This window comes from Octodon degus, unplaced genomic scaffold, assembly GCF_000260255.1.
Source record: "Octodon degus isolate 3935 unplaced genomic scaffold, OctDeg1.0 scaffold00075, whole genome shotgun sequence".
NCBI lineage: Eukaryota > Metazoa > Chordata > Mammalia > Rodentia > Octodontidae > Octodon > Octodon degus.
The window spans coordinates 3,621,748-3,637,767 of NW_004524651.1; the positions used below are offsets into that span (position 1 = coordinate 3,621,748).

A 16,020-nucleotide genomic window follows, 5' to 3' on the forward strand; every position below is an offset into this window, starting at 1 on the left:
TGTGGTGCTGGGGGATTGAACCGCGGTCCTTGATGCTTTGCTAAGCTTGTTCTAAGTAGGTGCTTTAGACCACTGAGCCATCTCTCCAGCCCCGAAAAATGTTTTTTGAGACAGGATGTCAATATGTAGTTCAGGCTGACTTTGAACTCACTGTATAGCCCAGGATGGTCTCAAACTTGTTGCAGTCTTCCTGCCTCAGTCTCCCGAGTGCTGGGATAACAGGCAGCACTATCATGGTTACCTATAGTAAATTAAAAAAATTTAAACATTTTATTGTGTATTTTGATCACAACTCTTGTAGAATGCTTCTATCATTCCAGGAAGTTTCCTTACGCTTTTTAAATTTAATCTTCATTCCTTCCACTTAGCGGCAGCACTTTGTGACTTTATATTTGTTTGTACATTCTAGACCTTAACAGAGTCATGCTCGATATATGGGGGTGGGGGTTTTAGTTTCTTTTACTCAGCAGTAGTGTGTGAGATTATCCAGGGTAGTGACACCCAGGTGCTGCTGGTGTTTGCACACAAGCACAGCTGTAGCCACTGAGTGTCCCTCCCCACCCCTGTGTTGTGAGTGGTCATTTTTTATCTTTTCATCCTAAGGTTCTGCTCCAGCATTGACTGGATTATTTCCTTGGATAATCAGTCCTCTGTACTCTTGTAAACCAGCTGAACATCATGAAGCCTTTAATAAAACCCCACACGTCATAGATGAGCAAACCGACTGTTATAACAGGAAGTTAATGCTAAATACAGGTTTAAGCTAGGCATGGTTGTGCACACCTATAATCCCAGTACTTGAGAAGCTGAGGCAGGAGGATCACTGTAAGCCCTCCTGGGTTACATAATGAGTTCAAGGCCAGCCTGAACTGCATAGCGAACCTGTCTCTCAAAAAGAAATGTGTATGTGTGTGTATATGTGTGTATGGTTTTTCATATAACACTTTAGAGAAACATCTGAATGTAAAATGCTTTAGTGAAAAAAACCAGAGGAGAAACACTACTCTGAGACACTTGCAGTTGAGGGCATTGTAAGCTCTTTGTACTTATTTTTGCATTTCCGAATGAATTTAGTGCTATTAATTCTGCTTTCGTGTTGCAGATATGCAGGTGCCTTGAGAGCTTCGGGGGAAATGGCTTCCGCGCAGTATATTACTGCAGGTTAGTGTGTCACAATGCTGCTTTTGGGGAAGGAGTGTCATATTCAGTAGATGTTATTTTTCCTTTCTAATTGTTCAGTACTTTATCAATTGATAATTTTTGTATATCTCATTCATGTTTGCATTATATAACTTTGAAATTATTTCATTTTGTGAATTTTAAACCATTGAGTATTTTTTTGAAAAATCTTTTGAATTTTTTCGAATTGCAGCTGGTTTCACATTCCAGTAGCTGTATCTTTGGGAGTAACTTATAGTTAGAAATAAGTTTTGTCATCGTTGATGTGATAGTTTTAAGTCTTAGTGGTTTTTAAATAAGTCTGAGGAGAACGAGAAATTCTTTTCTGTGTTGCTGGAGATCAAATCGAGGGCTTCATGCTTGCTAGGCCAGTGCTGTACTTCAAGGCCACATTGCCGCCATAGAAACATGAAAGAATTTTGGATAGCTATGCAGATGAGTACTCTTTTGATTCAGTGGGGTAGATTGGTAAGTTTTTTCTCAACAACTTTATTGAAATTAATTCACATGCCATTTGATTTGTCTGTTTCAGGTATACAATTTATTCCTTCTAGTGCATTCACACAGTGCTCCTGTAGTATGCAGAAGGTCCTGGGCCCAACCCCTGGCAACACAAAAAGAAGGGGAAGCCCCAGTTCCATAATATGGCTCCATAACATTGAGTCATAATATTTTTTTTCCTCCATTCAATTCCCCAAACACATCTTTTTCTGTCTTACAGACTTGCTTATTCTGGACCTTTAATGACTTATACAGTGTGGTGGAATCTTTTTGTGACTGCTTTACTTCTCCTGTAAAGTTCTGTGGGTTCGTGTCCACTGTTGTTGGTGTCAGTACCTCATTCTGGGTTATTGCCAGTAGCTTCTATGGTGTGGGCACACCACATTACATTTATCTGTTCATCAGTGGTGGACTTTTTTTCCCCCACTTTTGAGATCCTGGTGACACTGGTGTACTAAACTTTATGCGCACAAATGTTTTACTTTCTCTTGGGTGTATACGTCTAGGAGTGGAATTGCGAGGTTATATGGTAGTTTTATATTTAACATTTTTGAGGAAGCTGCCAGGCTATAGCCCAAAAGAGGTAAACACGTTAGGTCTCATCCAGTAACATGTGGAGGGTTCTGGGTTCTCTGCACCTTTGTCAATACTAAATATTGTAAGTCTTTTGTTTACAGCCATCATAGAGGTGCAGGGTGGTAGCTCAGTAAGGTCAGCCACTAATGTTCATTACTCTCAGTGGTAGGCTTCTTAGCACCATTTAGTTAGATTTTACTCTAACCCCTTTCCCCCAAAGTATCTTTTTATTTGCTGAAATTTTTAATGTGAAAGTTTGACCATTTATTTGTACTTATTTGAGTTTTTTTTTTTTTTTTTTAATGTATTTGGTACAGGGTCTGTGCCAGGATTAGAGGCATGTGTCACCACTCCTGGTCTAAAGATTTATTTATTTTATGTATTTGGTACAGGGTCTCACTATGCAGCTTGGACTCATAGTGATCCTCCTGTTTTCAGCCTCCTCAACACTGGGGTTATAGTTGTGCACCACCACACCCGGAGGTGGGGCTGGTGTGGCATGTGGTGCTGGGGATCGAACCCTGGTCCCTGTGCTTGTCTAAGCAGGTGCTTAGTCTGCTGAGCTATCTCACTGGCCCTTAGCCAGGTTTTGAACTATGTAGCCCAGGCTGGCCTCAAATTCATGGTGATCCTCTTGCCTCTGCTTCCTGAGTTCTGGGATTATGGGTGTGTGCCTGCAGGCTTGGCCTGAAGTAGAGTTTTGCTATACATGAAATAGGTGATAGGGTGGTAGTAAAGGTCAGCAGAGCGGAAGGCTACTGTTCCCCTCTGAGAGCACAGCTGGGTCCAGGGCCCTGGCCATGACTAATGCTGGTGGGAGGCAATAAGCAGGGGAAAAACTTTCAAAACTGCAGTTTAGCTTTGATCCTGACCTGTTGGGTAGATTGGAGAATGTGTTTAAGGAGCCAGATTTTAGCATTCAGTTCATAGCTAGGATCCAACTATGGGCTTAAAGGTAAGTTGTGATTGGGGACCAATGGCCTGCAGTGACAGAGTGGCAGGACAGTGACTTCATGCCTGATTGATCTGTGGGTAGAAGTTATGTGTTTTCTCTATTGCATTAATCACTTTTGTTTGGAAGGACAAAGGCTGGTATTGGGCCAGGCCCAAAGTTGTTTATAGTTAGTGATTGCTTTATAAGGTCATCTGGTTGAAGATTTAAAAATGGATATTTTGCTTTTTTCTTAATAGAGTCTAACAGTTGTGAAACTAGATTCATTTAAACATGGCTAAGCAGGATTTTCTTTTTGGTAGTTAAGAAGTGTTTATAGTACATGTATTAAATGTGTGACTTTTTCTAAGGTGATGTTTACCTTGTTTTTAAGCCCTTAGAGATTTGTTTGATTCCATGGATAAAACTTCGTCTAGTATTCCACCTATTATTCTTCTGCAGTTTTTACATATGGCTTTCCCACAGTTTGCGGAGAAAGGAGAACAAGGACAGTATCTTCAACAGGTAATCAGAGCAGGATTTTTCATTCTGTAAATGGAAAAAGTAGGCTTATATTTGGAACATATTTGAAAGTAACAAGTCAGCCTGCTCTTATTCCACCACCATTTTCTGTAGCCTGGAGTGGGCAGTAGTCTATTAACTGATTATCTTTGACTTCTGCTTCTTAGCAGCATTTCTCCACACAGCACCGAGTGTCCTTAAAAATGTAAATAGGAGCTGCACTTGGGGGTACAGGCTTGCAGTCCCAGCCATATGGAGAATGACAAATATGAACTCAGCCTAGGCAGCTTGGAAACCTTGTTTCAAAATTTAAAAGGGCTGGAGTTGTAGTTCAGTGTGAAGGCCCTGGCCAGTACCAAGGCAAAAAAAATAGGGGTTAGGGATATAGCTCAGTGGTAGAGACTTAGAAATGTACTTAGTGGTTGATGGCTGATAAGCTCTGGGCTCAATCCCCAGCATACAAAAAACAAAACAAAAAACCAAAAAAACTCGATAAAGAAGCAAAAATAAGATTATGCTGGGCCCTTGTTTAGTACCACTTCATCCACTTAGTGATTTTCTGCCCCTGGCCACCTCCGGACTTTGGTTCTTGTCATGTACTGCTCTCCTGTGCTCTCCTTTCTGGCCTGGTGCTTGCCTTGCTTTTCCTTAAACTGTTCCGTGTTCTTCCTGCAGAGCTCTGGTGGAGAAGTGTGTGGGGCACCCCGGGCTTAAGCTCCTTGGCCCTCTCTGATGACTTTATTGAAAGCATACACTTTGCTTTCCTTCCTCATTTTCAGCTGCCAAACTACTCTTTTTTTCCCCTTCCCAGCCCTTATCTCTGACTTGATATTTATATAAATTTCTGTTCCCCATTTGAATTTTTCCTTTTGCTCTGGATACCTACAGCAATATAGCACAAAGTCTATTGAATGACTAATAGCATTTCTTCAGTTCTTATTTTTAAAAGATCTTGTAATACCAAATTTGCATGAACATTTTTAAAGGAGAGAACGTCTTTTCCCCTTAAGCAAAAGATAATTATTTTGGGATGATTTTTACAGATCTGCCTGTTACTGTTTAAATTTTACAGGATGCTAATGAATGTTGGATACAAATGATGCGAGTGTTGCAGCAGAAATTGGAAGCCATAGAGGATGATTCTGTTAAAGAGGTAATTGAAATAGACTTGTCACTACGCTATTGTTTGTTGTTGGTTCTTGTTTTCTGTCCTCATGTTTAGAAGTGAATCTTAAGGACTAGATAAGTATTTGAATACTTTATATGTTCAACCTATAGTTGGATGGATGGATGGATGGATTGATTGATTTGATACAGGGTTCAGATTTGTAGTGATCCTCCTGTCTCAGCCTCCTCATTGCTGGGATTACAAGCATGCACCACTATACCTGGTTTTTAGGCCAGCATGGCATGTGATTTCGGGGATCAAATTCAGATCCTCAGCTTAGATTGCTGAGCTGTCTCCCCAGCCCCAATGTAGTTGGAATTTAATAGTTTGCATTTATTAAACTTTAACAGTTTTGTTAAGGATTACATTTGTAATCTTGTACCAGTGTTTTTGAAATATAAAAGGATTTTACTAGAAAGGAGTACATTTTTCAAGTCTTAAATCTGTATTACTCAGGCCTGGGAGATAGCTCAGTAGCACAGGGTCCCCAGTACCACAAAAAAACAAAACAGAAAACCAACAACAACAACAACAAACCTGTATTACTCAGCTTGATTGTGTGAGACAAAATATATTATTTATATAGACTAAGTGTTATTTACTGGAATTTTAATTTGGTTTTGATTTTTGCAGACAGATTCTTCATCTGCACCAGCTGTGACACCTACTAAAAAGAAAAGTTTAATTGATCAGTTCTTTGGTGTTGAGTTTGAAACTACGTATCCTTATGAATTACAATTTGTGTAAACTATATTCATAATTTAGAAGAATCAGCATAAATAGTATAGTTACTTGATTGGCATGTAGTGGGATAGAAGAAGAAAAAGGTTTTTTTTAAAGCAGAAGGTTTTTTTTTTTTTTTTTTTCTCCAAATGCCTTCAGGGCAGGTTTGGCTGGCTTGAGTTGTGGGGATCGAACCACAGCAACCTGAGCCTGACTGCTTTGTGGAAGCAGCCACTTAAAGAGCTGAGCTAAGGGGCAGGGCCCCTGAAGAAGAAAAATTCTTAAAGAGATTTTTATGCCTAAAAAGTGATAGTAGAAATTAGGAATTGTTAAAAATATACCCATTAAAGGATTCTTGAAGTTTTAGATAGAGAATATGCCATAATAATATTGAGGGTTTTCTGAAGAGCATCCATAGTAGAATCTACCTCATTGGTCTCAATTTATAGTTGTATGAAATGAAGCGGATGAATTGAATTATAAGCATAGAACTATTCCAGTTCAAACATGAATTCAAGGAACTATTATTTTCTAGGTTGTAAGTGGAAACTTAGAAGAGATTTCTGTTTATTTTCTCAGGTCTTAACTTACATACCGACTTACGTAGTTGAGAGTTTGTTGAATTTTAACACATTCATTCTTCATTTACAGACTTGTTGGAGGGGAAATGAACATTCATGAGTATGTTGAAATATGATTATTTTGACCATTGTATTTGTTTATTTTTTTCTGTATTTTTAGGGAAGAGCCTACAGGGTGTTCAGGGTCTCACTACTAGATTGGACTCGTAGTGATCCGCCTGTTTACAGCCTCTCAAGTGCTGGGATTACAGGCACGAACCACCATGCCCCTTTTCATTCGCTGTCTCAGTGCACCCTGGGGGCAGGGCTGGCACAGCAGGCCTGGGGGTTGAACCCTTGGCCCCTGCGCCTGCAATCCACTGAGCTCTTTAGCTGGCCCTCGCAACTATTTTAAATATCACTGAATGATGCTATTACTTTAATAGCATAAGGATAGTGTGTTATATCAACTATTATATAAATACCTGTTGGCATTCCTTATCTTATTTTGCAAAGCATGAAATGTACAGAATCTGAAGAGGAAGAAGTCACCAAAGGAAAGGAAAATCAGCTGCAACTTAGCTGTTTTATTAATCAAGAAGTCAAGTATCTTTTTACAGGACTTAAATTGGTAAGGACAGACATAGTCTGTTCTCAATATTTGTGGATTCCCAACAAACACAAGGGCTTGCTGCTATCTTTCCCCCATTCAGTGCGCATTGCTTAAGTGTCCGTGCTGTCAGTTGCAGGTATGTTGCAGAACAGCTCAGATTTTAAGTCGGCTGTCACACATGCAGTCCCAGCTGAGGTCAGACACAGCTTCTCTGCAGTTTTAATTCCATGGTTTTTCATTGTTAATGTGTTTCTTTAGTATTTCAGTGTTTCCGATAACCCTCTGGTGTAGTGCTAAAGTGCTGTCTAGTGTTCCTTACTCAGTATGGGAAGGCTATGACATGCCTTAGTTGAGAACCACAGGCATAGAGAAGCTTCATCTGAGCACAGTTACTATGATGTTGCCTCTCAGTTCAGTGTTATTGAGTTAGTGCAGTATGTGAAAGAAAGTGTCTTTAAGCAGAAACACACATATGACAAGGTTACATATTTATCATTGATGGAATGGTTGTGATCAGAGATCACAGGAACCCAACCCTTTATTCCCCATGGGGCCAGTGGTTCAGTATTGATTAGTTCAGTGCATAGGATGATCCTACAGAACACAGCTACTGTGAATAACAGGAAGCAGCTGTTTATTCAGAATTCAAACCTCAAGTAGTTTCTCACTGTCTAGACAGAGCATTATTAACATGTTTGTGTAAATCATGATGTATTAATTTTAAGGCATCAAAAAGAGTCCAGAATGAAATGCTTTAGCTTGAAGGGACTCTCCAGGATTATATTTTCTTCATAATTTTGCAAAATTATGGCCACTAAATATAATTGGAAGTCCTAGATGAGTGATGGCTAACCTTTTAGAGCTTCAGTCATACAGACTGCTTCAGTATGTGTGCGGTAGGCTCACCACCACGGGATTCCATGATAGTGGTGTAGTGACAACAGGTTTTACTTGACTGATGAACAACAGTACACCAGTTATGCTTTTCTTGAAAAGTTAGTGTAGCATTTGTATATGTATTTCCTTTATAAAATTTTGAGTTTTTAAAATCATTTTAAATTTAGTTGAGTAATTATGTTCCTTATTTCATTCCTTTTCTGCTGCTGAATAAACTTGGTTAAATGTTAGCTGCACTGTAGTAATTCCTCTTACAATGTGATTAGTAATTTTTAAAAAGTGAACTTTAAAGGAGCCTGGTATCAAGGCACAGGGCTGCAGTCCCAGCACTGAAAAGCTGATGTAGGAGGAATGCTGAGAGTTTGAGACCAGCCTAGGTTACATGGGGAGACTCTGACTCAACACTTTGTCCTCCCAAAAGTGAAGTTCAAAAAAATTGCTACAAATACAACATGCTTAAATATTTTTCTTTTGCAGAACTGGGGATTGAACTCAGGCCCTTGTGCTTGCCAGGGAAGCGCTTCATTCCACTGAGCCATCTCTAACATGCTTCAATATTATTGATGTTGTTTTAATTCAGATTTCTTTGATTTAGTAGTGGTATCTTTTGTTATCAAGTAGTAGTGGTTTTTAAAACAATTATATAACTTTGGAAATAGTAGCTAATGTATTTTTTTCCCTGAGACAGGGTCTCACTGTATAACCCAGGCTGGCCTTGAACTCATGGTGATCCTCCTCCCTCAGCCTTCAGAGTGCTAGGATGACAGGCATGCATCACCACGTGGCTGATCTTTATGGACTGTATAAATTATATGCCCAATAGTTTCTCAGATTTTCTGCATGTCATAACTCGTGTACTTCTGACAATGGCTTTTTTGTTACCACCTTTAACAAATGAGGCCAGGAGGGAATAGATGTCTTGCACAGTAAGGCAGGGGCTGTCAGCCACAGGAAAGTGACCATGATGACTAAAATGGGTGCAGTGGCTGAAGGCTTCCTGGGGTCCTTTGCAGTAGCTAACACAGTCTTGTTGTATGATAGCCTCTTGGAGTTTAAAAATATCTGATTGATGCTAGAAGCCTTTTGTACATGAAGCATGAAGAACAAGAGTTTTCTGCATTCTCTTTACATATTCTGATAATCTATAATGGAATGACAGGGGTTTTGTTATGTTATCTAAAATATTTTCTGAGTCTGAGCAACATCTGGGTCATAGCTGAACACCTGAAACATTTTTTTACTATAGAGTACACAACAGTGGGCCAGGGATGTAGTTCAGTGGGGCATTTGCATGAAGCCCTGAGTTCAATTCCTGGTACAAAAAAAGTTCACAGAATTATAAAATATTTGATATCTTTTAAGAATTGAACATTATCTAAAAACCTTCCATACTGGCTTCATTTGGATTATTTATCGTGTTGTCTATGAGTAGTGCTACTTTGTTAAAAAGAATTAGAACATGCTACAGAGAAAAATCTTAATATTTGATTGTCTGTAATGTACTTTTTTAGCGACTTCAAGAAGAAATTACCAAACAGTCTCCAACGTTGCAAAGAAATGCTTTGTACATCAAATCTGTAAGTTGTACATTTCCTTTTGAAATTGAATACTATTTCATTGAAAGGCTTTTGGTTATTTAATTTTTACCCCATTATAGAATTTTTTTTTATTCATCATGGAATTAAAAAGTTGTGTGGTAGTTGGATGTAACGATTTTTTTCCCATTTTCTCTCCTTAGTCCAAGATCAGCCGGCTACCTGCTTACTTAACTATTCAGATGGTTCGATTTTTTTATAAAGAGAAGGAATCAGTAAATGCCAAAGTTCTTAAGGTTAGTAATGAGCTTTAGTTTGTATATAAAATATAATTATTTGAAGGCAATACCTATCTTATAATAGGTTTATTTATTCCTTTTAAAGATAATTAAGCTATCTGTGAAATAGAGGCTTTATTAAGTACTATAATTCTAAACCAAGCATATGTATTGGAATTACTTAGTGTCTTATTTCTAATTATACATATTCCTGGCATCTCCCTCTAGCCCTAAGCATCTGATTAAGTTTCTTGGGTGAAGCCTAGGGCCATATATTTGTCAGAAGATTCACAGGTAATTCTGATGGATTCCCAGCACGCCTACAATACTGCCCTAGACCACATCTTTCACATTGCAAGAGCTGCTTCATTAGATGGTTCCTTTTTTCTAGGAGAACCGAAAGTTAAATCAGCAATGCCCAGAGACTATTTAAATTGTAATTCCGGGCTGGGGAGATAGCTCAGTGATCTAAGCTCCTGTCCAGCAAGCACAAGGACCCAGGTTTCATCCCCAGTACCACATGCCATGTGGGCCCCAGAACCCCCAGTGCGTTTTGCCAACCTAAGACCAGGTGTGGTGGCGCACACCTATAATCCTAGCACTGGGGAGGCTGAGACAGGAGGGCCTCTTCGAGTCTAAGCTGTGGAGTCTGAGCTGCGTAGTGAGACCCTGTGCCAAACAAACAAACAAATAAAATATTAATAAATTATTCCTTAAAAAAAAAAAAGTTCCTCACTTAGGGGCCAGCCTTGTGATTTAACTATTTGTGTTGAGCTGTAGGTCTGCTACGCGTCTACAGAATTCCTGATTCTTGGGACAGGTACATAATTCTAGCTTTTGGAGTTAAAAGTCATAGTATTTTTAATATAGACTTAGTATTATACAAGAAAGTTAATGTAGTTTAAATACTAGTATATATATGTGTGTATATATATATATATTTTATTTTATTTTATTTTATTTATTTATTTATTTATTTATTTATTTGGTGTTTTTTTTAATGATCCTGAGTATTGAACTCAGGGGTATATTGAGACATCTCCAGCTCTTTGTTTTGTATTTTAAGACAGGTCTCACTAAATTGCCCAGGCTGACCTAGAACTTGGTGATCCTTCTGTTCCAGCCTTCCAAGTAGTAGGATTACAGGAATGTACCACTGTACCTTGCTTTCAGAACATCTTAATGGAAGTTATTGGACCATATCAGTATTGTTTCTGTGTAAAATTACGTCTCAAGCAAAAATTTTTCTAAGTTAATTCCATTTCTGAGGACCTATTATTTTCATAGGAACTAGCCTAATGTTTCTGAATTGATGCTTTTACATGAATTTTGGTTCCTTTTCTGTGGTCAGTTCTATAGGCTAAACTATTTAATGGAAAACATTTGCTAAGTTCAGAGTTAGAATTAGCTCACCATGGTGGTGCATACCTGTAATTTCTTCACTCTGAGCAGGAGGGTCATAACTTGGAAGAGCCCCATGTGGGTAATTCAATGACTTAGCAAGACCCTGGTTCAAAGTTAAATTTAAAAAACTCGGGGATGTGGCTCAGTGCAAAGGCCCTGCATTAATATTGAGTTCAGCAAAAAAAAAAAAAAAAATTAGAACCAGATTATTCTTGAGAATTAAGTCCTAGGAGGTTTTCAGCTGTACCATGGTCCTCCGCATGATTTTAACAGACTTTGTTTTCAACTTTGGGTTACGAAGATGTGGCTTAGAGGGTGCGTCTGTAAATAACAGCGTGCAAGTCTTCATTCTTCTTTGTTTCTGTTGCATTTGTAGGATGTTAAATTTCCCCTTATGTTGGACGTGTATGAACTTTGTACACCTGAACTGCAAGAGAAAATGGTTTCTTTTCGATCAAAATTTAAGGATATAGAAGATAAAAAAGTGAATCAGCAGCCAAATACAGTAGGTTCCCATTGATGACTTTCTAGTATTACTGCTTCAATCAGTGCTCAGCCATTATTTTGCATTGTTAGTAAAAATGGATGAGCCCCTTTCAGTTAGAGCTGTACGCAACCTGTATGAGAGTGATGTAATCCTTCAAAGATTATGGTGTAAAACTTAACGGTAGCATAAGCGAATATATACTGATATTCCTGTGGTAATCTTTTATTGTATAAATAGCTTAGTATTTTCTTTCCCCTTATAATTTGTATTCCTTTTATATTTATCTCCTGAAAGCACTTTGTATAAATTTCTAGTAATTTCAGGATATGTTAATATTTTCCTTATAAGGGGCATAGAATTATTCCAATTTTAGATGGAATCTGTGCTACAAAATACATATTGCCTCACTAATGTGCCATGTTACATGTAACATCTTCTCATGGGTGCTGTGGATGTATATGCCTGGGAATGCTAAAATCGTAGCTACCAATGTTATACTTTATCAGTTGTATTTAGGTTTAGTTAAGGTAGAGCTGAATTATACGTTGAATTTTTTTCTTCAGAATGAAGAATTTCCTGGTAACCAAATTTTAAGATTAAAATTTGCAGATTATCATTTTTCTATGTGTGTTCAAAGCACTGTTTCCACTGTTTGTTGGACTTTTCTTGCTTTTTTTTTTTTTTTTAAATATATTTAGTACAGGATCTCACCACATAGATCAGACTCAGTGATTCTCCTCTTTTCAGCCACCTACGCACTGGGATTATAAGTGCACGCCACCTGCACGCCACCACGCCGTCTCATTTGCTATCTCAGCACACCTTGGCGGCGGTGCCGGCATGGCTGTGTTCCAGGGATTGAACCCCAGGCCCTGTGCTCTGCCTAGGCAGGAACTTTAGTCTGCTGAGCTATCTAGCTAGCCCTTTTTCTTGTAATCTTCTGCCTGAGCCACCTGAGTAGCTGAGATTGGAGGCATGTGCTACTGTGTCCCACTAAAATTACTTTTTAAAAAAATTATACTTTGGGGTAGTTGTCAACGACATTCAGTTATAGGCAGGGAGCTCTGAGTTCCTCCTCACCCTATTTCCTTCAGTGCTGACCCATCCCAGTGCAGTATCGCATGTCCCCATAATTGGCCTCAATGCAGCATATTTCCTTCACCACCGCTCCCTTAGAGCGGCCCTTTGTAGTCACAGACTCATTGCCTTCCTCTCTCCACTCCTTAATTCCAGCAAGGACTAACCTGTTTCCATTTCTGTAATTTTCCTTTCAAGAGTGTTACGTAGTGCAGTCACAGCCTTCCGTTGTGAAGGTAACCTTTTGGGACTGACTTCTGAATCAGTATTATTCTCCTGAGTTTTATTCAGGTTGCTGTGCATAAAATGGTAGTTCCTTTTTATTACTATGTAGTATTTCCTGATATGGACACAGTCAGCTTAATCCTTCACCTATTGAGGGACGTCATGGTTGTTTTTAGATTTTGTCTAAACAAAACGGGGATAAACAGCATGGGTAGTGTAGTATAACAAAGTTTTATTGCCCTGGAATGAATGCCCAGGGTGCAGGTGAGTGTGTGCTTGGGATTGCATGTCTAGTTTCTGAGATCTGCCAATCGCTCTGCTGCTGCTCACACCATGCCCGGTTTTGGTGACTGGCACAGTGCATCTGGGGTTCCAGGGCCAGCATGGCATGCGGTACTGGGAATTGAAACTGGGTCTTTGTGCTTGCCAGGCAGGTGCTTAGATCGTCAAGCTGTCTCCCCAGCCCTGTAGCTTGGTTTTCATCCTTTTACCATAGAGTCTTTTGCAGGGAAAGATGTTAATTTTGGTGACATCCAATGTTTTTTCTTTGGTCACTTGTATCTTTGGTGTCATATTTAAAAACCATTTCCTAAACCAGGTGTGGTAGCACATGCCTGTAATCCCAGTACTCAGGAGGCTGAGCCAGGAGGATTGCTACAAGTTTGAGGCCAGCCTGAGCTACATAGTGAGTTCAAAACAAGTTTGAACCAAAAAATAAAAACCAAGTTAAGCCACATTTAAAACCTAAGTTTTTGGGCTGGCCAGGTAGCTCAGCTGACTAAAGTCCCTGCTTAGGCAGAGTGCAGCAGCTGGGGTTCAATCCCTGGCCTCACCCCTGGGGTGCGCTGACACAGCCATTGAGACCGGGTGTGGTGGTGTGCTCCTGTAATCCCAGAGCTTGGGAGGCTGAAAAGAGGAAAATCAATATAAATCCTTCCTATGTAGTGAGACCCTGTAGACCCTGTAGTAAATACATAAAAAACAAACAGAAAAACCCAAGTTTTCTACTCCAAGTCCATGAAGATTTATACTTAGGTTTTCTCTTACGGGTTTTACAATCTTTATTCTTCCGTCTGTGTATTTTGGTGTATTCTGAGTTAATTTTTTATTTGGTGTGATACTTAGATTTACAGGTGGTATCTTGGTTTATTAACTTAATTTATGATTTTGAGGATGATTACTGCTTGTGGGGTTTTCTTGGTACTAGGAATTGAACTCATCACCTTGTGCTTGCCAGGCAGGTGCTGGGCCACTGAGCTATATCCCCAGCCTGTGTTTGTGTTGGGAAGACAGCATTGGTCATGTTTGTCACTTGATGCAGTTTGCAAATGGAAGCAAAATTCTGCAAAATGGTTTTGTGAACTGAATTGCTTGCAAACAGAAGGTTCATGAGCTGAGTTATTACTGTTATTTTATATATGAGTAGTTAATCCATGTTCTTTTAAAAATAAAAAAAATAGTCGTTGACTGTTGAACATTTTGGCACATTTTAGAGAACGGGTTGCATTCAGATGTATGAGTGTTGGGGCTGGGGACATACATCGCTCTGTGGTCTAAGTGCCTCCTGGCAAATGCAGGGACCTGAGTTCAATCTCCGGTACCACATGGCATGCTGGCCCCAAGACCAGGCGTGGTGGCTCACAGGAGGCTAAGGAGGATCACTATGAGTTTGAGCTGCATAGTAATACCCTGTACCAAATGAATAAATAAGTAAATAAAAAGGTGTATGAGTGTTTGTCTAAACTCTGTTTTTAGTCCATTGGTCTGTGCGTCAGACTAATGCCAATACATAAAGTCTTTACTTCAGTAATTTTCTTTCTTTTTTTTTTTTTTTTTTTTTTGCGGAACTGGGTGTTGAACTCAGGCCCTTGCACTGCCAGGCAAGTGCTTATTCTACTGAGCTATCTTTCCGGCCCCACTATCTCTCTAGCCCCTACTTCAGTAATTTTCTAAGAAGGATTGGACTTATATACCCCAACTTTGTTCTTCTAGTTGAAGATTGGTATAGCTATTTTGAGTCCCTCTTATTTCTATCTACATTTCTAGAATCAGTTACTTTTTTTTTGTTTGTTTGATTGGTTTTTTTGAGACAGGATCTCATTGTGCAGCTCAGGCTCTCCTTGAGCTCACAATCCTCCTGCTGCAGCCTCACAACTGCTGGGATTATCAGTAAGCACCACCATGCCCAGCTACTTTGTCCATTTCGTATGGAAAAGAAAACCGAAAGTATTGGTAGGAATCACATGGAATCTGGCCAAATTGCCATCAGTATTATTCCAGCAATTTGATATTGATGTGTTTTTGTTTTGTTTAGGTATTTAATTTTTTAAACATTGTTTTATAGGTTTCACTTTACAGTCTTATTCAGTAAAATTTGGTCCTTACTCTTTAATATTTTTGTAATAGCGTCACTATAACTTCACTGATATTTGTAACTGATGTATAGAAATATGGTTAATTTTTGTTTGTTGAGCTATCTTGAACTTGTATTGGAATGTGTAGAATCAGTATATATTAATTTGGCATGATTGTTGAAATAATGTATGGAGACTTTTTTAAGAATTAAAATTGCAAAATCATTTTCATAGTTAGGTGTCATTTAAGTGATTTACTCAATATTGGGCATTGGTAGTTTTTGTTTTTGCAGAATTGACTATTTCATTGTCTTAATACTTCATTGTTCCTAATGCTGCCCAAAGGGGTAGTGATCTAACTCATTTTATTCCTAATATTCGTAATTTGTTTCTTTTTATTTTTCCCTCTTGCTTGAGCTAGCTAATTTTATTGATCGTTTCAAGAAACTGGCTATATTCTGTTGATTTTCCTCTATTTTCTAATTTTATTTTTGGCTCGCTCTTCTGTGTGCTTTAATTTATTCTTTTTCTGCTTTATTTTATTCTCTGGTGGTGCTGGGGATGGAAGCTAGGGCTTTGTGTGTGCTTAGACAAGCAAGTGCCATTGTATATTCTGATGGAAATTTAAGATTATTAATTTCAGACTTTCCCTCTCTATAATGTGTCCATTTGTTACTCTTCTCCTTTAGCAGTGTTTTCACTATGTCCCACAAATTTCAATATATTTTAATTTGTTTCTTGTATTTTTAAAATTTCTTGAGACCTCCTGTTATACTATGCACTGCCTTTAGAGCATGTGTTATTTAGAAATGTCTAAATAATTTTCCTATGACCTGTTTGGATTCTGGTTTGATGCCATTGTGAGGAGAGAATTCACATGATTAAATTTTATTTCCTCAGCCCTAAATTGTTATATTTAAATTCTACTGGTATACTTAGACCATTTAACATTTAAAATATTGTTGACATATTACCATTTAAATATATTTT

General features: G+C 38.6%; 1 protein-coding gene across 2 annotated transcripts in view; it reads left to right on the top strand.

Moving 5' to 3' along the window:
* Usp14 (ubiquitin specific peptidase 14) overlaps positions 1 to 16,020 on the top strand; it is a 36,924-nt gene that overhangs the window by 17,440 nt on the left and 3,464 nt on the right. For both annotated transcript variants that reach the window (XM_004635784.2, XM_023720366.1), the window contains exons 6-13: positions 1,103 to 1,161; positions 3,582 to 3,712; positions 4,782 to 4,862; positions 5,511 to 5,596; positions 6,677 to 6,791; positions 9,182 to 9,247; positions 9,409 to 9,501; positions 11,264 to 11,392. In XM_004635784.2, the coding sequence (XP_004635841.1) occupies positions 1,103 to 1,161; positions 3,582 to 3,712; positions 4,782 to 4,862; positions 5,511 to 5,596; positions 6,677 to 6,791; positions 9,182 to 9,247; positions 9,409 to 9,501; positions 11,264 to 11,392 (760 nt within the window). The remainder of the gene's footprint in view (positions 1 to 1,102; positions 1,162 to 3,581; positions 3,713 to 4,781; positions 4,863 to 5,510; positions 5,597 to 6,676; positions 6,792 to 9,181; positions 9,248 to 9,408; positions 9,502 to 11,263; positions 11,393 to 16,020) is intronic.